Source organism: Cataglyphis hispanica, chromosome 21, assembly GCF_021464435.1.
Source record: "Cataglyphis hispanica isolate Lineage 1 chromosome 21, ULB_Chis1_1.0, whole genome shotgun sequence".
Classification (NCBI taxonomy): domain Eukaryota; kingdom Metazoa; phylum Arthropoda; class Insecta; order Hymenoptera; family Formicidae; genus Cataglyphis; species Cataglyphis hispanica.
The window spans coordinates 2,321,870-2,347,191 of NC_065974.1; the positions used below are offsets into that span (position 1 = coordinate 2,321,870).

The window sequence follows — 25,322 nt, forward strand, 5'->3', positions numbered from 1 at the left end:
ACCAGCCGAATCGATTCTTTAAATACAGCTCTCGAGATATCGAGGTGCAAAACGAGATTTCGTGGCGCGAAAATTTCGAGCGAGTTTGTGCATATATAAAACGGATGTTAATCTAGAAAATATGTGCAAAATATTATGATAAAAATATTAAAATATAAAGTTATATATTGTCCAAACTGGATAAGAACGAGACTTATGAGATTAATAGATATTATTTAAATATTGTTTAATTATTATTCTATTTAAATATTTATATATATGTATTTTTTGATATAAATATATTTAATAACATATACATAATAAATATTTGTATGCATTTATAATAACAACTTAATTTAACTTTATGTATATATATATATATATATATATATATATATATATATATATATATACATAAAATACATATTTTAATATCTTAACGTTTATGCCAATTTTTTTTAAATTAAAAAAAAGTTTCTTAAAGTAGAAATTTTTAATACATTATACAATAATAGCAATTGTATATTAATGACATTTTTTAAATTCATTAGTGTTCGTGTAACAAACGTTTTTAGCTAAATTTCTCAAGTCCAACTTTTCACCATACATTCTTGCTTCCAAAATTGTTAATCGATTCTTGTATATTACAGCCAAACAATGTTTTTTCTCCAGATTAGTGTGTTTTCTTATTTTAAAATGATACAATTTATCGACTTTTATTTTAATAACATTTTTAGGTACAAAACCTTCAATACCTTGTAAAAAATTAGAAACATATGTAATAATTATATAATTTTATATATGATTATTATACATGATTAAATAATTATTTATATATAATTAAATAAATATCCTTACAATATAGACTTACCTCTGTATTCATAAATCTTGATGGTATCATTATTTTCTACAAAAATAAATAATGTTTCGACGAGTCCTTCAAAATTCAGAATCAAAAATGATTTTGGCAGACGTGCTCTTATTGTCTGCAAGATCTTTGTTTGCGAGATGTCATTTTTGAACAACTAAATAAAACAATATAATCAAATAAATATATATTAATATAAAATAATATTTAATTTTATGCAATAAATCCTAATTTTCCATTGGCATATATAAATAGTCATATCAAAATTAATTGTACAATAATAAGTAAATAAAAATTTTTTTAAACTTACAAATATATAATCCTGGCTGACTTCTTTGTCGTAATAAATGTATTCTTCTTCTTTATAAATACCTACTCTAAAACTTAACATGCTGTTACAATCGAGACAAGCTTTTACATGAGTATCATTAGAAGATTTTCCTTGTAATTCGTAAATCAAAGATTGATTAACCGATATCATTGAATCAGTATTTGATATCAAATTTAATTTTTTATTCTCATTCTTATATAAAATAAGAGTCTTTAATATATCTGATTGAATCTTTTCTGGAGTACTTTCAAGATTTTCGTTAGTCATTGCTACAAAAACATCTTGATATAAATCCATAATATCGCTAACATTACCAAGTTCCAACACATGCTGTAACAAAGAAGGTAAAATAAAAAATAAAAAGAGTTTGAACTTAATTTAAGCAAAAATTTTATAATATTTTATAATGTTTTTTATTTTGTCATTGTAAATTCATTATTGTATTAACTATAAGTTGACAATTTTATGACAAATAAACTCACCATTAATCTATTATTTTCCAATTTCCAAATATTATTAAGGCTTTTACCGCAGGTGCGTTTTGCAATGGTAAGCAAATATAAAGGACGATTTGATTTAAAAAAAATCCATTTATCAATTAATCCAAAATCTGATACTTCGTCGATCACTTGAAAATCAGTTTGAGTGTATAGTATAAGTTTCATACGACAGGTATCATAATTTACTAATATATAATCGAAATTATCTAATTCAATAGTACGAATATCATGAATATCTCCTTCAAATTCTTGAATTTTTAAGTAATCAAAAGTATTGAATTTGTATATCTGATTTACAGCATTGCATTTAAGCATGTCTAAATGCAATGCACACAAGTTATTTAGATCCATCTGCACAAAATAAAATTATGTTAAGAATTTAATCAAATCATAGCTGTAAAATTAAATTTTTATGCTGATTTTAATGTAGAACAAGTTTATGAAGATAATAAATGTTATAATAATTACCAAAAAAATATCTTTTTACTTGTTAATTATTATTGAATGTTATCATATAAAAATGCATTTAAAAAATAAGATATTATAAAATGTCTTAAAATAAAAATATTTTTCTTACATGTGTTTCATCGATGACATGATCTATTTGAGGATGTTCTTGTGAGTAAGCAGTTGATATTTCCGTAACATTAATTCCATTTAAAAATTCACTTCCGTCAATATTTTCTTCAAAATGGATATTTCCATATATTTTCCACTTGCCAGATATAATTTGTTTCGCTTTATTTGTTGTTTTAATTGCAACGCCTTGCCAATTAATTAAATTTATTCCATTTAGAAGACCTAAAATTCTGAGACTTTTATCAAGAACAACTGGAGTTTTGAACATGAAGTTTCCTAAAAAAGTAAACAAATGTTATTTATATGTATTAATTGTCTATATAGGTCTCTTTGAACAAAATTCTGAATCAAATAAAAATATGGAGGAGAAGAAATAGAAAGAAGGAAAAGAGCAAAACATTTTGAATGAAGAGAGGAATTAAACAAAAATGTCTAAGCTGAGCTCATTATTATTTTTGTGACACTACGTACGACTATAAAATACATATTTGTCAGTTTCTTACCGGTTAAAGTATCATTGGCGATTAAAGAAATAATTTGCTTAGGATTAAAATTATTGATGAGATATGCATTAAAATCATGATACGTATAAACATTTCCTCGAATCTTTATGTGTCCCGAAATATTTTGATTGCCGTGTATCTGTAAAAGAAAATTTATAATTTTATTAATTTATTATTTTTATTTTTATTATACGGTATTAAAATTGTAATATAAATTGTGTATTTGAAAAAATAAAATAGACAAGTGTATAAAATAACACAATTTTAAAAAAATCATCAAACATCAATTAAAATGCGAATATGAATTGTACACATGTCTATGTCAATTTTTTAAAACATTTACATGCATATATTTTAATCACTAAATATATATGTATAAAATGATAAAATTCTAATTTAATGTTTATACCAAAAAAGTGTTTGTATAAATATCCTCTAGATAATAGTTGTTAATATGTCCTGATATTTGTATGTTTTTAACGGTGGCATTAGCACAATAAAGTCTATCGATCATGATGGACTGTTTCGTATGCAATGGAATCAACATATCCATTTTTAAGTCATTGACTTGTTCAACTTTTACGCTTGCTTGAAAAGTCGCATTATCCAGTGCAATCCGTTCTAAAACATAAATCGTTTCTTATTATACAGAAAGATATTTTTATTTATTTAACAAATTGTTAAAAAACTTTCAATTACTATATATGTTTGTATTTGCATATAATTTTTTTATTATATGTAAATATAACTACCTGAAAAGTAACTAAGTTTATTAAGAGCAATAATATTCTCTTGCAAATCTTTCATATCAACTTCCATGATGGTTTTTGATTGTAATTCTGTTTTTACTACAAGAGCTTTTTGTATGTAAACATCCTCTTTAAACGTAACTTTAATATTGATCGAGAAAGGTTTATCGATATAAACAGCATTTTTGTGAAATGTGTTCAAATCAAAATTATTTAAACTGCCATCAATGATAAATGCACTATTGAACGTAATTGAGCTTTTAAATATTTTTGATCCAGACACTGTAATATTCGCATCATTTTTAAAGATTACTCTCTCCAAAAAACTGTCAAACATTGATCTTTGAATTGATCCATTTGTATTCAGTCTTGTTATGGAAGTGATTTCATTGAAATAAAAGTTACCGCGAAGAACATAAGAGTTATTTCCAAGTGATTTAAATCTATTTGTGAAATCATGTAAAAATACATTTCCAATCCTGCCAGATGTATTGAAATTTTTTAAAACAGTGACCCAGCCTAAAAAGAAATTAAATTTATATTAATAATCTGTTAGTTATGATATCTGTTATAATTATGACAATGATAAAAATAATCAATAAAAAGAAAACAAACGCAATTATATAAAAGAACAAATAAAATTTTATTGCAATGATATATTTAATTTTAATAAACAAAATAAGAAAAAGTATAATATAATATTTAATAAATATATATGATTTGCCAATATATTAATATAACAATTTTTAAATGTTTTAAAGATCATGTTTGAGAATAAAATTGTATAGAAAAATTTAAAAACTTGTATGTATATATATGCAACATACCATTTATGACAACTGGTCCTTTCAGTATCTGCTCTTTATTAGGATCTAAGATATTTTCTACAAAGTGTCCATTTATAAATCGTGTCTTCAAAAACTCACACGTAACATTTTCAAATGTTTTGTAGCCTGTGAATGTAACATTCCTGTCGGCTTTCTGTACAGCGTCAATAACGAATTTCGATAGATTTAAACCGTTTACGAAGCCAATCACTGTTAGGTTTTTAATCGATATATTTTCATTGAAAATTACAGTCCCCATGCCATCTTTCTTGTAAACATTAACGATGTCGTTTTCATTAATCAAAGATGCTGTTAACATCCCTGTCACTCGAAGTGATTTTATTGACGCATTTCCGTTGAAAATATCATCATAAAGTGCTAATAATCGATTTAATTTATTCAATGGCATTCCATTGATGATTTCTGCGTTCAAGACATTGGTTTCTAAATTGTCAATTATTAAAGTGCCTGTCAAATTCTGTTGCGTAGAGATTGTTAAGATGCGTTTACTCAAATCAGTGTAATTGATATAATTAATTGTGTTCGGCAAGACTTCATCGGCTATTAATGTTGAGAGTGTCAAATTTTCGAAATACGGTTTTTGGAAAGTTTGATTTAATTTGTCAAAGAAAGCAGTCTGCGTAATACTTTGCTTTAGAGTATCAAAAGATAAGTTATCAATGATACATGATCTAATAAAGAATAATACTTTGTTTAGGCAAGCAGAAGCAACATTTTGTTCGCCGATTATATAATCTTCTAACTTCTTTAACATGCCAAAAGTTACATTTCCCAACATGACATTTGTCGATATTTTTTTCAAATCTAAAATAAATAAAATAATATTATAAAAATAAAATTGTAATAAAACAAGTATTTTTATAAGTGTTTTTATTTTATAAATATATTATTGCAGAAATAAAATAAAAAATAAAGCATTAAAAAAAAACATATTTGTTTTTTATATTATGTATAAGAAAAAATGTATGTATATGTACATGTATATTTAATTTTTTTATGCATGCAGTTAATAATTATAAATAATGTTTATTAACTTCAATTAATACTTACAGGGAAACTTTTGATCGGTATTTAGCGTCACAAATTCTGAGAATAAGTGATTATTAATTTGTCCGGATTTAATTATTGCGTTAGTTTCTATATAAATGTCATTCATGAATTTTTTATTTCCAGTTATTAATGCATTTTCTTCAGTTTTCAACAAAAGATCATCAAAATCTGACCACATTTTAGCATTAATTGAATCTTGGAGTACAATATTTCCCATCACAATCAGATTTTCAAAGATAACATCTGATGAAAGCGTATCAGTTTCATTGAGCAACTCTTCTATGTTACTTATGTCAATACCCGTTATATTGCCGTCAATCTAAAATTGTGACATAATGTCTTTATACTTAATTGCGAAATATATTTATCAAATCATACCTGAAAAGTTCCACCAATCTCCAGATTCTCAAAAGTAATTTCATGCTCAATGGTTTCAAGTCTGCTAAGAATAATGAAATCATCAATACTTATATTATTTATTGTATTAATGTTCAATAAATGTGTTGTAGACAGGTTGGCAAAATCTTTTTCACCCGTAACATTGATAGAATATTTATTATTAGTTAGAACGTAATCTTCTGGGTATCGTAAATAATTCAGATTTTTTACATAGACCTCATCGGCGATAAGCTGCTGAAAGAAATTATTTTTTATTAAAGAAAAAGTTGTAAAAATTTGATTATGGTATACAGACCGTTTAATAAATCGTCATAAATCATAAACAAGCATTGATTTTTCGCAAAAAGAAAAATAAGATATTGTATAAAATAAATCGCTATTTTTATTAATTATATTTAAAAAATATTACTGTTTCTTAAAAAGCTATTTTGCTTGAAAACTATAACTTGAAGCATAAAAATAAAAAATTTTATAATAAAATTTTAAAAAAAGAAACTCAATAATATATGTTGTTAAAGTAACAACACTCTAAATAAAAAAAAAAGAATTTATGATTGTTTGTAATTATTGCCTTACCCCTTCCACAATTGTTTCTCCAGGAATAAGTATTGATTCATTTTTCCATACTATACTTTGCATTAGATTCTTCCATTCAACGTTATTTATCTCGGAAAAGTTTAAGTGTCCATTGATTTCTAATCGTTTCAATTTCGAAAAATCAGTATTGTTATAATTTTTAATTGTAGTATCGAAAACAATTTCTTCCAATGGGACGCCATTCAAAGAGAGAACCGTCAAGTTATTAGTATCAATGGAAAGAAAATATTTTTGGCCGTCAATAACAGAAGCGTGATTTACAATATTGTTTGTTGCGGACGAAGTTGAAGCGTTGTTTACAAAAGCAGCAGTTATATTTTTCGCATGCAGAGTTCCAGTCACTAGAAAATTTCTATTCAATTCAATATCCGAGGATAAATTAATTGTCGTCGAATTAGTTGTATTTTTCAAATCCAGTAAGATTTGATTAAGCTTCGTTTCAAGTTCTTCTAGTTTCTTTAAACTTGATGTCACATTTGACAACATGTCTTCCATTTCTAAATCGATTAAACCGACTTTGACAGCGCCATAATTTACATTTCTTTCTATTGTAGCATTCGACGCATCCACTTCTGAAAAATTCCAAAATCCTGATATGGAATTTTTAAAGTAACTCTGATTCAAGTGTGCTTCTGTCTCGTCAAAGACGACTTCCTGTTTTCGAAAAATCTCCTGAAAACATTTTAATTTACAAAAATTTTAAATTATAAAATTTTTCAATAAAAATGATATTTGAAATAAACATTTATAATTATGTATGAAATATATAATTATACATAAATATAATACATAATTATATAAAATATATATAAAAAAAAAAATTATTCAAACCTCCAACAGAGCTCGTGTCTTTAACATGCTTTTCGTCTCCCTATGAATAGGATGTTCTAATTCACCTAAGGCTACTTCTATACGTACAAGTACATTTGCGTGGATGAATCCAACTTTTGGAATAATGATGATTTTTGACAGATCAAAATTATTCAAAATTTGATTAGGTAAAACTACTGTCTTAAAGTTTAATCCTTGCCAAGCCAAAGCAATTACTGACAAGTTTTTAAGTTGAACCAATAACAATGACTCATCCCGATATGTGCTCAGTGGTATAGTGGTAATCCAAGCAATTTCAGTAGTGTCTGTGAAACAAATACTATTAAATGTTTTTAAAAAAATTACATTTTAATTAAAAATTATCATAATATTACCATTAAAATGTAGATCCGTTTCAATATTATCTTGAAACTCGTTCTCGGAAAAGCGAAATAAACGCATTTCCTTTCCACCAATTGCTAGATATTCGATGTAACCACTCTCGAAGCAGATAAAGTTTGTGAGCTTGTTAGACTTAATAGTTTCAAACTTTTCAAGTTGGCATAATTCATGTTCAATTTTTGATTTATATAAAATAATGCTGTCAATTCCTTGAAAGCCCAACAAGGAGCGTCCGTAAATCGAACAGATTTGAATATCAAATGCTTTTGGAACAAATAACCGCCGACAAAGCCTGCACAATATAAATTTATTAGAAAATGTGCTGTATTTATAATTAAATCATCATTTTGCACATTAAAAAATAGAATTTTAATATACATAAAGCATTTATCTGTACATAAATAATAAATGAAAAATAATATTAATTTTTTTTAAAAAGAAATCACAAAAATGTCTCTCTTTAAAATTTTTATATAGAAACATTCTAACAAAAAAAGTATTAAAATTTATAGGCATAAAAATATTATTAAAATTATTTAATAATCTATTTTAAGCATTATTCTTTTTATGTGTTTCTGCTATAAAGTTTTTTTTGTATGTCGACATATGTTTTGCAAAGAAGTCTATCGTTGTAAATCTTAAAGAGTTATATAGCGTCTTGTATAATACAATATTATGAAATGTAAAAACAGAAACAGTATGTAAATATATATAAATAATTACACAATTACCATATATCAATGCGATGACTATTATAATCAACATTGAAACCATAAATATCGATTAACGATTGTCCTTCGGGATATACATCATTGTCAAGTAACAATAATTCATGTTGATTTTCTTCTTGCATGAATTCCATGTCTTGATATTGTTTTTGTACGGGCCATGTCGAATATAACGTATACGTATTTCCAAAGATTCTATACCAGTATAAGTAATAGCTTTGTTGGAGTTCAACCATTAGAACTACCATTAAATTATTAACGTGATTTTCATTAAATGTTTTTTCGGTATTTAAATTAAGAACTTTAAATTTTAATATATGTCCTTCAGTTATTATGTTTATAGTATGTTTAATTAATAAATCATCAAGATCAATCTCGTAGAAGGACAATGTTGAATTTTCAGCACTAATAAAGTGAGAGGTTTCCGTTTGTAAAAATTGCCAATTAACGTTATCGGGCATATTAAATTTGTGCAATGAAATATTTGTCACAATAATTTCTGAAAATAAGAGAACATTCTTCTAGATTACTGATATAAACAACCAGCGTAAAAGAAAATTAGATTTATTTGCACAATAAAACAATAAATATTGCATATTATTCTATATAAAAAAAATTAAATTTTTAATACTAATTTAATAACACATTTGTTAATCACCTTCTCGATTTCCAGCTCCAGTGCCAAATTCATATTCCTGCCAAATTGACGTTGCATCTTCGTGATTCCGTGCTCGACGAAATGATCTTGTATTAACCAGTATTTCATCCAATGTTTTAGACATTTCTTCGATATCCTGACATTTTGTGTTATTCACAAAAATCCACAGAAAGAGGAAACATACGATAAGATCTTTACTCTGTAACATTCTGAATGTCTACTGAGAGACTTGTCTGTGAAATTCTTTCATGATTGATATCTTGTAAATATCCTTATACGACCCATAATGTTTTGATTATTCATTCAGCTAATGCTGACAACTAAAATCCAATATTCTTAAGTTTATCTAGCTAAACGTTTAATTTCAAAATTAAATAAGATATTTTATTTTCTAGCTTGTCTAAACTGTAATTTTTTATTAATAATTATATATTTCCTCTTAAATCATAATTTCATTAATAACATAGTCTAATAAAAACAAATATAAGATTATATATTTGCAGTTAAAATTGTAAAAAAAAGAGTTATTTAATATTATATAATAAGATCTTTAGTTAATTATGTATACTATATACAGTATATATAAGTACATATATAAAATTAATCATACATGATTATAAAACTATTTAATAAATTTTCAATAATATAATTAGCAATTTTTTCGCAATAGCAATTCTTTTAAAAATAATTAATATAAAATATTTTTAAATAAAAATATTTAACAATTAAAGTAAATTTATTTATAATTTATTATTTTTTTCTACAGTCTTATGTATGTTGTATATACAAAGAGTTTAAATAAAATAGACATACTTGTGTAGACATTATAAATGATTTTTCTAAATTCTCCTGTCTTCTGGGTATCGTATATTGTCATATGATATTTCAGCTGATTTAAATCAGACACAAATCAAACAGAGACACAAATAAAAATCATTATAAAATAAGATTTGAAAAATTGTCAGCAAAGTATACAATTTTTAAATTATAATAATTTTAATAAAAAAGAAAGCATAAATTAAAAGAAACATTAAATGGGACAATATAAAAAAATATAGGTTTAACTTTTTTAACAATACACAAAATATATTAAATATTGAAAAGTATTGCTGAATTATATTAAGTATCAAATATTATATAACAACGAAAATAAGAGAATACGTATATACATATATTAAATTTTTTAAGCCTCAAAAATATGAGTACAAATATCAGAATCTGATGGATTAGATTAACATTTACATCAATATAATGTTTATAATAAAATTGTTCTTTAGAAATTACGGTATTTTGACTGGTAAAAATCTTGTCCTATCGCCAACTTTCGGTTGGAATCTTAGATTCACTTTTTCGCTGTCGTCATCACCGACTTCGAGAAAGGTATTCCAATCTACGAGAAAATATAAACCGCTTCTTCGCTTAGTTGGTAAAACGGGATCTGGTGCACGAGTGGTACCACCAAAGGATTCCTCTAATGCCAGAAGATTTGCATTTGTAGATGTCGATGACATTGGAACGGGTGATATCAATGTATCCAGAAAAGCTGATCCATTCTTCGCGGAATCTGGAGCTATCGACGTGGTCATCGTCGTCGAGGAAACATCTATAGATTCTGCCGACAAGATCCGTGATAAAATGCTGTTTGACATTTCGCGCATTTTATATTGCAAGTGATTTTGACATGCCACATAATAAAAATAAATATATGAAAAACGATTAGAAGCACATAAATCTTGCGACTGCCAATATAAATCTGAGAAATACAAACAAAATTTAAAAAAAAATTGATGACGCTAAAAGCATAAAATATTGATGAGAATATCACATTTGTAGAAAACATTAGTAATAGCAATCCTAAAAAAAATCTTTCTAAATATAATATAATTTAAATAGTTTTTCCAACTGATTATGTGCTATCAGTTTATGAAAGACTCAAAATAAATTAGGATTCCTTTCTTTCTTGTAAAGCGTATTTTATACGATGTATAATTAAAAGAAAATTTTGCATAAAATGACAGTAAAATTAAAAATTACAAATAATATATAAGATTTCAAGAGAGTGACTTTCGACTTTTGTAATTAAAATATGAGAACTTTTTACTATGGTTTCTCCATATTTATTGCATTAAAGTTTTTGAAAAAAAACAAACTGTGCGCACATGTATGTGCGTATTTCAAGAGTGAAGTAAAAGTAAAAAAACTTTTGTTTAATTATTAATCATGAATAGCACTGATGATAAAATCATCTGAATCACGAGCCGATTCGTGTATAATCACATGTATCCAGCACATGCAATAGCATTTATAATTTACATTACTTCGAAGGCAAGAAATGTAGGATGAAAGTTACATACTTAGCTGACAGTAATATATGTACATATATGCGCATAAGAAAAAGTTGGCGTGCAAAAAACTGTTGTGAAAATCATCGTTTAGAGAAAAAATGCATGCCAAAATAAATCAAATTTTATCTGGCATTACATTATAATATCATTTCATTTAATCCTTATTTTATTATAGGGACATCGTAATTTAATTTTGATTACTTGAATAAACTTTACTCAAGTCTATTATTCAATGAAAGTAAAGCACAACATGAACGATTCATTTTACAAATTAATTTACAATTCTTTTTATATACGGTTAAGTATTTTAAAAATATATATTATATTATCAAAACTTATTGTATCATTAAGATTGTAAATTTTTGGTCAATTTAAAATATATAAATAATGGAATAAAACAAACAATTAAATAAATCTTAACAATTAAACAATTAAATAAATTATTGTACAGCTAACAATAACTTAATTAAAGTAATGTTATTAACTCACTTCTATCTATCCCATCTAAATTACGCAAAAATAAATTAAATATTCAATTAATTTATATCATGTTGATATTATAGATATTTCTGCTATCATTCTGTAAAATTTTTTCCTCGTAATATAGAATTAGATTTAAGCACTTATAAATAAGATATAAAGCGAAAATTGAAATAGAAGCGGAAGAAGAAGACATGCTGAGAGAGATGTAGGAGAGATGCAAAATATAAAAATAGCAACCCTCCAGAATAAGTCTATTTAACCAGAAGATTGTCTAAACATATTCCCCATATTAATTAACATGCGGCTGATCCTTGTCACACCTTGCATAATCCGTTTAACCCAAGAAGTGCCCAAAACGGATACCATAAATCTTTCTATACCGGTAGTTGTTGTCGTGGTCTTCGCGAAATCTTCATCGCCAATAGTGGTTGTCTCAACAGTTTCTTCCGAGTTTTGTCTTTTCACTTCATTCTTTAAGTCTTCATTATAAATTTTAATAATCTCTTCTATATGTAACGGATCTGGACCTTCTCTTAAAGTTTTCGTGTTTACGAGTAGATCATCAGCTGCTTTTTTCACATCCTCCGCACTTGTCTTCCCCTCTTGAACCAATTTATTGACAATGTCCAATAGCTCGTTGATTTTCATTCTCTGTTTCTCATCCTTTACTTGGACCTCGTGAGGTTTAAACACGTGGACCTTGGTTGTGTTTTTCGGTTCTATATCTTCTATTTTTGGTGCTGTTTTTACCTTGCGAGAGATGAGACCTATGTTTTCCAAAATTTGCCTCATGTTACTTGGAACAGCCTCAATCAACGATGGCCGTTCCGTCGATGCCAGCATAGATTTTTTCTGCCTATTATCGTTGATTCCAAGACCGAATTTTGCCAAAAACTCTTTCATATCCTCGTTTTTTATCCTAGACGTCGGCAAAGGTTTGAAGTTGGTATAAGAATTTGTGTTCACGGTTGGCCTGGGCATAGACGTAGTTGTTATTAGATTGGACGTTTGCAGACCAAATCGTTGAAAGAGTAACTGTACATCTGGCGTCAGATTATTCATTCCTTTTCCAATCTCTAGAACAGGATTTTCAAAAGTGTTTTGAGCGGTTATCGAAGGTGAATCGGGTTCAACGGCCGTCAGACCGAAAGTTGTTTTATAAACTAAATCGTTGCTATTGAAAATCTCAGATTTGTTTTTCAGATTGTCTTGACTTTTTTTGAACACCTCCTCTACATTCGTGGAATTTTCCGGTCGAAGTCCAATCGAGGCAAGTAATTCCATGACTTGTGGCCGCATCGTAGTTGTTGTAATTTTACGAAATCCTCCAGAATTTAAATTATAAGTAGAATTGTATTTTAATTTTTCCAAAGAAGTAGAAAAAGAGGATGTTGGTGTTACATAGATAGAAGTTGGCTGCTTGGCCAGTTGTATTTTTTTGAAAGGTGTCTTCGAAATCTCTGGAGTGCTCTCGATTTTATTAATTACAGTTGGTGCTGCGTCTTCCAATGATATCTTAAAAGACGAAGCTTTCGCTGAAGTCGTAAGACTTTGCATAGTACTTGTTGGTGCGTTGTAACGCCATTGATCAACAGATAGAACATTTTCGTTATACTTCAAAGGACGAGATGTTGTCAAAATATTCTCTTTCTTAGAACTCGTCTCCACTGGTCGCATCGTTGTTGCAGTTGTACTATATACTATATAGACTTCTTCATTCTTGGTTGATGAAGATTCTTCCTTAAACACTGGTCGTCTAATGTCAGGTGTTTCGGTGATCGCTGATTGCTTTTGCAGATTATCTAAGTTAAAACTAAATTTAATTGGTGCCGATTCAAATTTTAGAGTTTCCGTCAACGGCAGTTTTGTATGCGCCTCCGAATATGTTTCTCTGTGATTTTTATATTGCGTTTTCTCGGGTGGACTTTCTTTCTCCGAAGCATGCGTCACTAAATTTTCAAAAGATTCTATATCGTGTTCCATTTCCTGCGTGGGTGTGCTGGATTGTATTTTTTCATTTTTCCACACATTAAAGTCTTTCGAACTAGAAGAGGAGTCTGCGATTATTTGAACTATCGGTGGCTTGGTATATAAATCTTTTATATTTTCTTTCGCATCTTGTGCATTATATGGTAACACTACCATTAACGCTCTTTCGTAAATCTTTCTCGCTTTCTCGATTGCTTCTTTATTGTGTGTAATTGTATCTAGATTTTTGGACTTTGTAATGTTTAAAAGAATGTCAACGATTTCACGCCTAGTGAGTTGCGGCAAAGATGAGTTCTGACGAATCAATCTCTCGACTTCGTTAATCGTTCGATTGATCGAATTCTCGACTTCGATCCTTGATGGAATATCATCACCATGAGTTAAACCAAAAACGATCAGCATGCACAATAACACAATCTAAAAAGAAAACAATTATTTTAATTATGTAATAAATAAAAAAAAATATAAGTTACACTATAAACGTAAAACATAATATCAGCTGATTCAATAATTAATGTATAACGCATGTCTAGCTCCGCAATATTTCAAAATTTTTTATGTATATTAATTGTGTCTTAAATATATTTTACCATTACAATATTTTTACTCAATTTCTAGAAAAAATTTTTTTTTTGTAGAGGAAAACCCAAAGAGGAGATTTACAATTAATTAAAATATATTAAATATGAATATATTAAATATTATTACATAAATTATTTAAAATTTATATTTTTTATGTTAAAAGATTTTATTAGATGTTATTAGATATATAATTCTATTTATCGTAAAATAAATATACCTTTAAAAAAAAAAATAAAATTTTAAAATATTTAATAATATTAACACGTAATTAGAAAACTAATTTTTATTTAACCTTAATATATCTTTTCTTCAAGATATTTGCATATACTTACGCAAATGCCCTAGATATAAGATTTATCCTATACATAATAATTTACTTGATGGAATTGCTTTAATAATACATAAGCAACGATTACGCAATTAGGCCAAAGAAGAACAAGTCAAGTATATATGTCAGTAATATTTTTCATATTCATGAGCAAAAGTTGCAAAATGAGTCTTAGCTGATGTCAAAGAGCACAGTTTGACTAACTTTCACAGTTTCTATCCTTTCATTTTAATATCTATAATACTCCTGATTCCTACATAATTTACATTTTGTCAGATGTATGAAATAATCAAATTTGCATCCGTGAAATAAATCTGCAGAAATTTTTTAATTGATTTGTGTCGAATCTTTCAAGTGTTGAGTATAGTTAAAGTATAGTATAAATAGTTAAACATAAAACTCTTATCATAGATTATATTTTATAATCCATGCTGAATTAAATATACTTTAAATCGCATTGGTTCTAATATTTTTATTGATGGAAGGCGAGGAATAAAGTATCTACACCGCTCATACATTTATTTCATTATGCAAGTTGTAATAATAAATTTACTTTTACAATATATAGCATGTTTTGTTCCTAACAAGCAATTATTTCACAATATTATAATAAAACTGCTTATTTCATGTAACAGAAAAGAAAAGGTAGTGCGTAATTATGCGTTATGAGACATGCGAGCAATAAGCTCTTGAAGATAAAACTAATTTCCGTCTAATCGATGATAGCAGAAATTTAACATGTAACTCTTTTGGTATTTTATCATATTATTAGCCATTGGATACAATTTCCATTTCCCATAATTATAGTATGTTGACTCGTGATATTGCGACAGGAAATCGCAATCGTTACGGTGAATGATCCGAAGCGGAAAAATATGACTCCAAAACGAAAATACTTGCAATAGAAGAGTAATCTTCACAAACCTGATTGGCTTTTTCAAATGTTTTCGTTATTTTGCGGTTATATTTTCCAACATTGAATCGCGCAGGGACAGCTTGAGAAATATAACGATCACGAATATATGTTTGAAAAAAATTTGCTTAACGAGTGTAGAGAAAAAACGACACCGGATAGAGCCAACTTTCACAATCCGATGTCATGCAATGTTAAAAAATGTTCACCTCCGGGTTTTATTGCGAAAGATTATAATGTTTATTAATAGATGCAAAATGTAACAGATCAAATACAATTAATAATTAATGTGTATCTTCATCCTTACACATGTATACGCAGGCAGATGTATAAATTAAAAAAAAGTATTGAATAAAGAAATTATAATATACCGATTTTCAAAGAATAAATATGGTTTATGATTGAAAAATAAGAATTGACAAAATATTTATACAACAATAAATTATGAGCTAATTATTAAATTTTGTATATACTAGTATTAATAATTTAATAATAATTAAAATCTCGTATTTAAGTAATATTTGTAACAATGTTACACTGTGGCTGTTTTATATTTTTATACAAGAACATAAACCTCAAATATAAATATAGCGCGTTACTCTTGACAATCATCGTACAAATATAATTATTATTTACAAAAGTATATAATTTTGTAACAATTATATTTGCCGCACGATCTTCAAGTATCTAAATATTTTTGAATTAAATGTTATCATGTTTAACGCGCACAAACAGTATATTCACCATGTTAAAACATTGTGCAATACAAAATTATAAAATGTCAATAAAAAATGTTTATTTTTACTTTACGCTTAAAAAAAGTCATTTTTTAAATTTCAATTTTAAATCGATTTGTCACAGTATAAATCACTTTTGCTATTCTTTGCAATCGATGCATTTGTCATCGCACAAATATCAAAGCATCAACATAATGTTGCACTAAAACTTTTTATGTTTTTAAAATGATAGAAAATGCATCATTTACTTGATGATGCTCGAAAACTCACCATTATGCTAACCAATCGTCCGGACACGTAGTCGACAACTGACTGAACGGCTAAGACCTACTTTCAAACTCTCTCTCCATCTTATTTTCTTTAGCTGCCCTGACGCATAACCGCACGTCGACCTGTTCACTTTGCCGACTGAGCGGGTTATTAAGATCAAAATACATTAAATTTCAGAGAAAAACATCAATGAAATAATTAAAAATATTAATGAGATTAATGCTGTTATATTTTGTCATTTTTCAATGCTATATAAATTCATTAAAATATACTTAGCGTGACTAAAAAAAAATTGTTGCACACTGCTAGATATGTAGATCTTTGCATTGTCAAAAAAGTGATTTTTGAATAAACAACGGTTAAAATCTTTTTAATAAAAAATTACTCAGTAACTTTATTTCTTTCAGTATGTCTTTTACGAATAAATTACCTTCATTTTAGAAGAATACATCATTTTGGATTTGAAGCAGCTGCTTGATATTGACATTTTGTTGATGTTGTTTGATTATTTTTATATATTTCAATTAATTGATGAAGATATTAATTAAATTAAACTTATAATTATTAATTATAAATTATTTTACTTTTTAATATATTTAATCAATTTTATTTGTTGTCCCAATTAAACAACATATGTCAAAATCAAAATTATCGGAATTTTATTTAGTAAGAATTATATTTATTGACACAGCATTGATAGCATCTTTAATTATTATAATAATTATTAAATCTAATAATAATTTTACATTGTTTATAGCACTGAAAAATAGAGACAATTTCTTATAAATGTCTAAAGACTAAAATTCTAAGAAATAATATAATTGACTGACATTTCATTTCTCTTAGAGTAAGTAAAATAATTCTATTGATACACTTTAATGCGTCATTTAATTGTGCGCAATTTAAATAGTGGGAACGTGTTTTACATCATAGATATACGTGAATATCTAAATACATAAAATGTCCGCGTATTTATTTCCTTTGAGCAATTTTATGATCAACGATACTGTTTGTTATTACTAAAGTAATATTAAAACACTGCTTTATCTTGAATCTTAAAAAAAAAATATTTAAATAAAGTTATATAAGTCCTAATAAACTTAAGAATTTTCTAGATTAGATAATGTTTATGGTATCTTGGCCACGATTTTTATAGTATAAATAGAGGCATCACATAAAGATGTAAAGTTTAAACCTTGGATATTTTATTATAAATTTGCAGCAATGAAGGTGATATACCTAACTTTGCTAATCGTTTCAATTGTCATAATTTCTAGTATGGCTCATGAAAGTAGTCAAAGTATTGAGGATCAAGAAGAAATACAAAATTATACTAAAATTGCCGAAAAAATAGCCGAACATCAGGAAGATCTGGTATGAAAGTTTTTTGTGTGTATAATAGAACTTCCTTCTTTTTATATTTATATTTTCATGTACTTTAAAAATAGTATTATCATTAATGACAATTTTTTTAACATACAAATCACTCATTATTATTTTTATGATTAATTATTTAATTATTTAAAACTGTTTAAAACCAAATATTTAATTTGTAATGTGGTATTTATAAAACCTGTATATATAATATGTATGTATTCTTTACAGAATAATTTCTAAAAAATATATGAAATAGAAGATCAAAAAGAAAATAATTTATTATGCATGTTATAAATTAAATATAATTCTTTCTAAAAAATAAGTTTTCGTAAAAAAAGTATTTTATATAAATTCCAGTGCATAAATTTTTTTTTTAGTTTGTAAGATGTAAAAATGTATATCGAAAAATTGGGAATTAAATATTAATGACTTTCTTGCGTTATTTCAGAATACGGACTGCTTAGAGCTGTTATGGGAAGAAGTTAACAAGCTTATCTATTTAATTTTTTGGGAACAATTATAATGGTGCCTATCAAATAGTATTAATAATACTATTTAATCAGCAGATATTTTAACTAAAACAAGCATCTTGTAATGATATGATAATATATCATTCGATATTGTGAAGAATTACATGAAATAATGCCTTTTGTATCGGAATTATGTAAAAATATGATATATATAATCATCCTTCTTTCTGTTAAATAAAATAAATTCTGTTAATTAAAATAAAATATCTTGTATTAATAAATATCAACACTATGTAGTACCAATATTACTACAAATATGTTATATAGTAAATTTCAATCGTTTATTAATCTCCTTTAATTGCAAATCTTGATATATTATATTTTAGTATAATATATAAATTAATATTTATATTAATGATATGTTCTAAGTCGCAACAATGTTATATGTTTATAAAAACTAATAATTATTATTATTTATATAAAAAAATTTATTTGACTTAATTATTATAATTTTTATTGAAAAGTAATAGTAATGTGATAAATAAATAATAGTAATGTGTTAAATTTGAATCCCATTGAGACAACCTTCTTGTAAGTAATCAAAATTTTTTTTGCGTATTACATTTTGATCGTAATATTTTAATTTATACAAAAATCATGAAAATAGAAACATAATCCAAAAAATTCTAAATTTTATCATATGACTTCATTTAATCTTATTTAAACATTATTTTAAGATTTAGGATAAAATTTCTGCTTTAATATTATATCAAATAGCAATATCAAAAAATATAAAATACGGTATAGTATGGCATAAAATATTTATATTCATATTAAAGAAAAATCTATTTCGTAAGTCACGTAGAAAATAAAATTATTATCTGCATTCTTAAATACAGAATGCTCAATTCTATGTGATGTTTAAAATTAAAAAATATTACATTGTGACTTTTTCATATTGCAGGAATATACGTGACAAATATTTAGAAAAAAAGTCAAGTAATAAATACGCAAAATGCTAAATTATAAAAAACATTTTAAATTCTAGATTAATTATTCATTAAACAATTTTGCAACTTTTCATTATGCTAATTACTTGAATCTACGTTTTGATTGCCTCGTTGTATGTTCTCAATCTAAATTATATTTAATTGTTAAAAAGTAAAATGATAAAAATTGCGGACAAAATATATTTGTTTCTATGTATTGTTCAAGAAATAATTATTGTTCAGAAAAAGAGAGACAGAGAGAGAGAAAGAAAGATCATTACTTTTCTGTTCATCGCGCGAATAATAACAGCTGCGGCACGTAAATATTAGCGCGCTATACATGTATATGTCATAGTACGTAAAATATTTCGGCGACAAATTTTCAATAACAAGGTTCAATAACACTGTTCTTGGCTGCGTATAGCGCTCTATTGTTTACGTGTTACGGTCTTGTCATTATCATTCACACGACGATACTCTACACGATTATACTCGAGCAGTAAAGTAGTGTGCGAAACGCTTCGTCTATTGCCAAATTCTTTTCTAAATCCAATCAAATATAATTCACTATAGTTATTACAATTAATATAATTATTATAATTAATATAATTAACATAATTAATTATTATAATCAATATAATTAATTTTTGATAAATGAGATAAAATTGTACTTGAACAAAAAATTTTATCAAAGCGATCATTCGTTATTTTAAGTGAAAATCGAAGTAATTGTGATAAAAATTATAAATTATTATTTTGTTACAATTCTTCAAGCATATCAATTCTTACAAATAATAATTATATATATATTTGACAATCATGATTTTTCGTTATTTTAGTTTTTTTTTTATCTTACGGTTTGTGTAATGTTGCGTATTACAACCAATATACATATATTAACAATAAAGAAATAACATTATTACTGTAGCGAGTAATGCATGATTTTGGCTTATACTAATTAAATTTATTTTTGTCTTTATATATAATAAAAACAGAATAATATTTTTTTACTTATTAATTCATCATTTTTATTCATATGCGAAAAGTAGCATATGTTCTACTTTTATACCGCATCTGCAAAGATAAGATATCATTATTGTCATAAGCTGTCATTAATGATTTTTTAATGTGTTTTAATGCGCAGCAATTTCATTTGAATATTATTTAAATATATTATTTTATAATAACAAGAAAATATTTTACAGAATTCTTGTTATAAAGATATTGCCATTCTACAAATTAGCGAATTAATTTTGATTAAATTAAAACTTATTTTTTCGTATTAGAAAATTTTGTTTCATTATTGCTAAAATTTTTGTCAATATATTATATATGTTAATAATTAAATTTTATATTAAGATAAAATATTAATTTAATAACATCTTATGCATACATTATGTTTTATATATTTTTTTAAATTTTAACAGCCTAACGTCAATCAATAATGCCTAAAAAACATTATATATTTAAAATATTTTTGATATAGATCTTATCAAACTTAAGATTACATTAATGTCATTTTGAAGTTATTCGACTTTGCAGTAAATCTGCTCGCAAACTGTAATTAACTGTAAGATAAGGTACCTGAGATATTATCAGTTTTGGATGTATTTTATCTTTTTGTTGGAATAAAAGCAGACATTTCTACGATATTGCTCGTGGTTGTTTGTCAGAAAGAAGTTAACTTCTTAAGGTGCCAGAATATTTTAACAGATGTACCATGCAAGCAGGTATTACAAATTGTATCTATAAAAAAATTTGCATATATATCTTAGAATAACTAAATTTGAGAAATTATAAAAGAAATTGTACAAGTAGACATCAATAACTAAGCAAATTTATTTTTTCTTGTAACTTGGTAAGCAAACTTTTAAATAGATTTAAATAAAATTTGAAAATTTAAAAAAATTATTCATATCTCTCGGTTAAAGTATCAATTTATAAACTATCAAACTAGCTAGAATTATTATCAAACCGCAAATATTCATTAATAATTTATGATATAAAGTAGTCTATAATTTTAAATGCTTATTCTTGAATTATATAATAAAAAATTACGTAATTATTATAACAATATCTTATATTGAAAATGTTATGTTTAATGTTCTTCTATATTTTTCTACAAATTTATTTATTTTTTAAAAAATATTTATTATATAATTTTAAAAAATAAGTATAATTTAACTAACAATAGTTTGTGAAACAAATTTTTTCTTATCTTTTATCAATTTTAATAAGTTTTGTAAGAAACTTGATAAAATTGTCGAGATCTCGTTACAGTATCCAGGCGAAACGTTAAATTTTTATATCAATATATATATATATATATATATATATATATATATATATATATATAATGTTTAAGATTTAAGATTATGTACATTAAGCATATTTTTTAAATATTATTTTATAATATATATTTTAATGTTTAGATTAATAATAAATTAACTCAGATTAATAAAATCATAATAATTTATGTTTAAAATATAATAGTATAACAATATTTTATATATATATATATATATATGAATTATATGAAACTTTTTATGCAAAAATTATTCGAATTGTGTAATGAAAAAACAATTTAATTATTTTACAATTAGTCAAGATCTTATTTGGCTTCCTGCTGCCGCTCTCGTTGCTAAATGGAATTGAATCTGCCTGCAATTACTTTCAAAAGTTAGAAGCTGGACAAACATATTATGTGTATAACCCTGGCTTTCCCTATAACTATAAAGGTGAAAATCATTGCACGTGGCAAATGGAAAGTCCTTTTAATGTCAAAATAAATTGCAGTGTTGATATGCCTGCGTTTGTTGTAAGTTTGTAGATAAATATTTCGTTCAAGATTTATGTACGAACTTAACGTTAATTGAGAATTTTCAAGCAAAATACAACTTAATAAGAAAGAATAAAATAAAAAAAATAATTATTTTTTTAATTTTTTGTAATGTAATATGATTTTAGTCTGAAAAATGCTTTCATTAATGTCACAAATTTAAAAATTATAAAATAAATATATATATAAAAGTGATTATTTTACTATATTATATTACATATTATAGTACATATGATATATTTTATTATATTATTTTATGTATTATTATTTTATTCTATAGAATGGTTGTACTCAAGATACTCTTTCTATCCAAATTGCTGGAAAAAGTATGGAGAAATACTGTGGTTTTGGTTCAATCATTCTTGAAGGAAAAAATCCGATTATAAAATTGGACTCACCCTATAATACGCAAGGAGGTCGATTTTTATGCGAAATTCGAGCAGAAAATCCGTTTGATGAAAATAATTGCAAATGCGGTTGGAAGAAAGTAGTAAGTATAAATTGTATCTCGTAAACTGCTATTTATTAATAACTTTGTTATTATTTATTTATTAGCTTTTTATAGTCTATAATTCAGCATAACTGTTTATTAAAATTACTTTGATTAAGAGTTTAAAATAAAATATTAACTATAATTTATATTACTTGTTTAGACTAGAATTGTAGGTGGTAACGAAACTGGAATAAATGAATATCCTATGATGTGTGGACTCGTCGATAGCACTAATAAAATAATATATTGTGGTTGTACCATAATATCTCAACAATATGTAGTGACAGCAGCTCATTGTATGGAGAATAGAGATATCAATACGATTGGTGTTATTGTTGGTGAACATGATGTAACCACAGGTAATTATTAAAGTTTCTAATCAATGCTTAAAATGACAAAAATTTTTTAAACAAACATTTATGATAATAAATTACATTAAAATCTTGTAATATTTGCTTGTTTCTAGTACAAATTTATTTGAGAATGTTATAATTTATTAACAAGATAAAATATTTTTAAATATTTAATGCAAAAAAAATAATTTTTTCATAAAAAAAATATATTTACTTTTTATTACAAAAAAATATTTTTTCTACAAATATGGTATACTTTTCTTATGTCTTTTGTTATCAATCGAAAAACTATTTGTTTTTCTCGTTTCTTATAAATGCATTTGGCACAATGCTCGAGCATGACATAACAGAACAATGTTACAGATTCGAATAGCTTCTAGTAATGAAAAATATGTAGTATCTACGTCTGATTGAACAATTAATTTTATGTGATAATTCTAAGGAAAACCAAAGCGCTTTTTCAAATGCATCGAAAAGTTCTGGATTTTTCTAACGCTAGAATATTAGTTCAATCTTGAACAATATCATTTTGCAAATAGGTAGAGAGACCAATGCAACTAAATTGTTCCGCGTGAATAAATGCACAATGCATCCTTATTACAAAGACTTTCACAACGATATAGCTGTTTGTAAGATTAGCGGAAACATAACATATAGTGCTGAGGTTGGCCCAGTCTGCTTACCATTTCAACATAAGCGAGACACGTTCGGAGGTGCCATTGTGGATGTGTTGGGTTAGTATTTTTTTAATTATTTTTGTAGTTATTGATCAATTATTCATTCCAATTTCATATAACTGTCAGGTTGGGGTTTGCTTGAATTTGCTGGCGCCAAATCGACTACGCTACAAAAAGTAAAATTAAATGTGATAAATCCTATGAAATGCCAATATTATTATCCTGACCTAACTGATAAGAATATATGTACTTATACTCCGGGAAAGGATTCTTGTCAGGTAAAATAATAATTTTTTTTATTAATAGTTATTATAATATAAGAGCACAAAATTATATATAGTATTATTCAAGAAACATAGTGAACAAATTATTTCAAAGATATAATTCCATCTTTCTTTTGCCATAGATGGATAGTGGTGGACCTATCTTATGGCAAAATCCTACTACACTTAATCTTGTATTAGTTGGTATTACATCCACTGGTATTGGTTGTGGTTCAAACGAACCTGGTATCTCAACACGTACAGGAGCTTTTATTGATTGGATAATGTCTGTAACACCTGGTAAGAATTAGCAGAAAAGGAATTAGAATAATACAATAATTTTATTACGTTAAAAAAAATCGATGTAATATATTTATTGTTTTTTCATTGTAGATGTACAATATTGTAAAGTAGAATGAGTTTTGCATGGCTAAAAAGAAGAATTGATTTGTAGAATTATGGATCTGTATCACATACTTTCTGCATGTTTTTGCGATTATTTTAAAATATATTTATAAATGTTTATAACGGGCATTAAATATCAATTATAGTAAAGATATTTAATTATACAATTGCTCTGTGATTGAAATATAAGGTTTCAATTAAAATTGTATTTGTCATAATAAAACATTAGCAAAAAAGAGTAAAAATGTATAATTTATTTTATTATTCTAAAAAATATGTCCTCAAAATCTAAATATAATTTTCTGATAGAATTAAAGTTATTTAACTTTTACAATTGCATTAGCTCTTATCAAAAATGCTAATTAAAAAATTGTATAAAGATAAAACATTGCTGGCCAAGTTAAATTTTTCACATCTATTATTTTGACATTTATGTTAAACTTTATTTGCATTTATTAATTATTCAAAAGTTATTTACTATAGCAGATATTTACTATAGCAAAATATGATGCAGTTTAATGTAGATGCAATAAATGCTTTCGTTACCGGAGCTTTAATTACTAAACCTCTGATGATCTTGAACTTAATATAATCTTAAATGTTGTGCTTGCGAGTCGCAAAAACACAGAATATAGAACAAGGAAATATTGATATAATCATATCTGTCGGAAAGATATGTCTGCAGGCATGTCAACAGTTGCAAAATTCAAAATATTGGCTCTCCACAAATTGTTTACCTTTGTTGATCAACAACCTCCTCGGCAGCTCTTCCCTGCGCTCGGAAATGGATTCCTCGTAAATGGATACA

General features: G+C 25.8%; 3 protein-coding genes and 1 long non-coding RNA gene across 5 annotated transcripts; 2 read left to right on the plus strand and 2 right to left on the minus strand.

The window, feature by feature from the left end:
* Positions 1–348: 348 nt before the first annotated feature.
* Positions 349–9,246, minus strand: LOC126857306 (uncharacterized). Of its 2 annotated transcripts, none has more exons than XM_050606601.1 (16): positions 9,002–9,246; positions 8,347–8,842; positions 7,609–7,907; positions 7,235–7,539; positions 6,383–7,075; positions 5,786–6,037; positions 5,408–5,726; positions 4,337–5,161; positions 3,513–4,028; positions 3,170–3,381; positions 2,761–2,899; positions 2,256–2,533; positions 1,661–2,029; positions 1,158–1,508; positions 851–1,004; positions 349–734 (listed from the first exon to the last, which is right to left on the minus strand). In XM_050606601.1, the coding sequence occupies exons 1-16, from the start codon at positions 9,207–9,209 to the stop codon at positions 505–507; spliced, it is 5,646 nt and encodes a 1,881-aa protein (XP_050462558.1). In that variant the 5' UTR covers positions 9,210–9,246; the 3' UTR covers positions 349–504. The 2 variants fall into 2 exon arrangements, with proteins under 2 accessions (XP_050462558.1, XP_050462557.1); XM_050606600.1 differs by having other exon boundaries at positions 5,786–6,040.
* Positions 9,247–9,718: 472 nt separating this feature from the next.
* LOC126857310 (uncharacterized) lies at positions 9,719–16,786 on the minus strand. The gene is made up of 3 exons (XM_050606609.1): positions 16,649–16,786; positions 12,210–14,235; positions 9,719–10,613 (listed from the first exon to the last, which is right to left on the minus strand). Exons 1-3 carry the CDS (start codon positions 16,649–16,651, stop codon positions 10,282–10,284), a joined length of 2,361 nt encoding a protein of 786 aa, XP_050462566.1. The 5' UTR covers positions 16,652–16,786; the 3' UTR covers positions 9,719–10,281.
* A 1,061-nt stretch (positions 16,787–17,847) lies between these two features.
* LOC126857330 (uncharacterized) lies at positions 17,848–18,826 on the plus strand. Its single transcript, XR_007688480.1, has 2 exons — positions 17,848–18,022; positions 18,474–18,826. It is a non-coding gene; the product is annotated as an uncharacterized LOC126857330 (long non-coding RNA).
* Positions 18,827–21,124: 2,298 nt separating this feature from the next.
* On the plus strand, positions 21,125–24,747 carry LOC126857318 (venom serine protease 34-like). Its single transcript, XM_050606638.1, has 8 exons — positions 21,125–21,214; positions 22,088–22,302; positions 22,604–22,813; positions 22,977–23,175; positions 23,709–23,903; positions 23,973–24,124; positions 24,253–24,409; positions 24,503–24,747. The coding sequence occupies exons 1-8, from the start codon at positions 21,205–21,207 to the stop codon at positions 24,526–24,528; spliced, it is 1,164 nt and encodes a 387-aa protein (XP_050462595.1). The 5' UTR covers positions 21,125–21,204; the 3' UTR covers positions 24,529–24,747.
* Positions 24,748–25,322: the final 575 nt, after the last annotated feature.

What these genes read in the sequence shown, in the direction of transcription:
- LOC126857318 (XM_050606638.1), top strand. An exon ending in TTGATATGCCTGCGTTTGTT is followed by an intron (nt 22,303 to 22,603) that starts GTAAGTTTGTAG and finishes TTTATTCTATAG; the next exon opens with AATGGTTGTACTCAAGATAC. An exon ending in TGAACATGATGTAACCACAG is followed by an intron (nt 23,176 to 23,708) that starts GTAATTATTAAA and finishes TTTTGCAAATAG; the next exon opens with GTAGAGAGACCAATGCAACT.
- LOC126857306 (XM_050606600.1), bottom strand. Translation starts at nt 9,209, where the DNA reads ATGTTACAGAGTAAAGATCTTATCGTATGTTTCCTCTTTCTGTGGATT. An exon ending in AGTCATCGCATTGATATATG is followed by an intron (nt 7,908 to 8,346) that starts GTAATTGTGTAA and finishes TATATTGTGCAG; the next exon opens with GCTTTGTCGGCGGTTATTTG. An exon ending in ATGTCATCGATGAAACACAT is followed by an intron (nt 2,030 to 2,255) that starts GTAAGAAAAATA and finishes TATTTTGTGCAG; the next exon opens with ATGGATCTAAATAACTTGTG.
- LOC126857310 (XM_050606609.1), bottom strand. An exon ending in GACCACGACAACAACTACCG is followed by an intron (nt 10,614 to 12,209) that starts GTATAGAAAGAT and finishes TCTTGTCGGCAG; the next exon opens with AATCTATAGATGTTTCCTCG.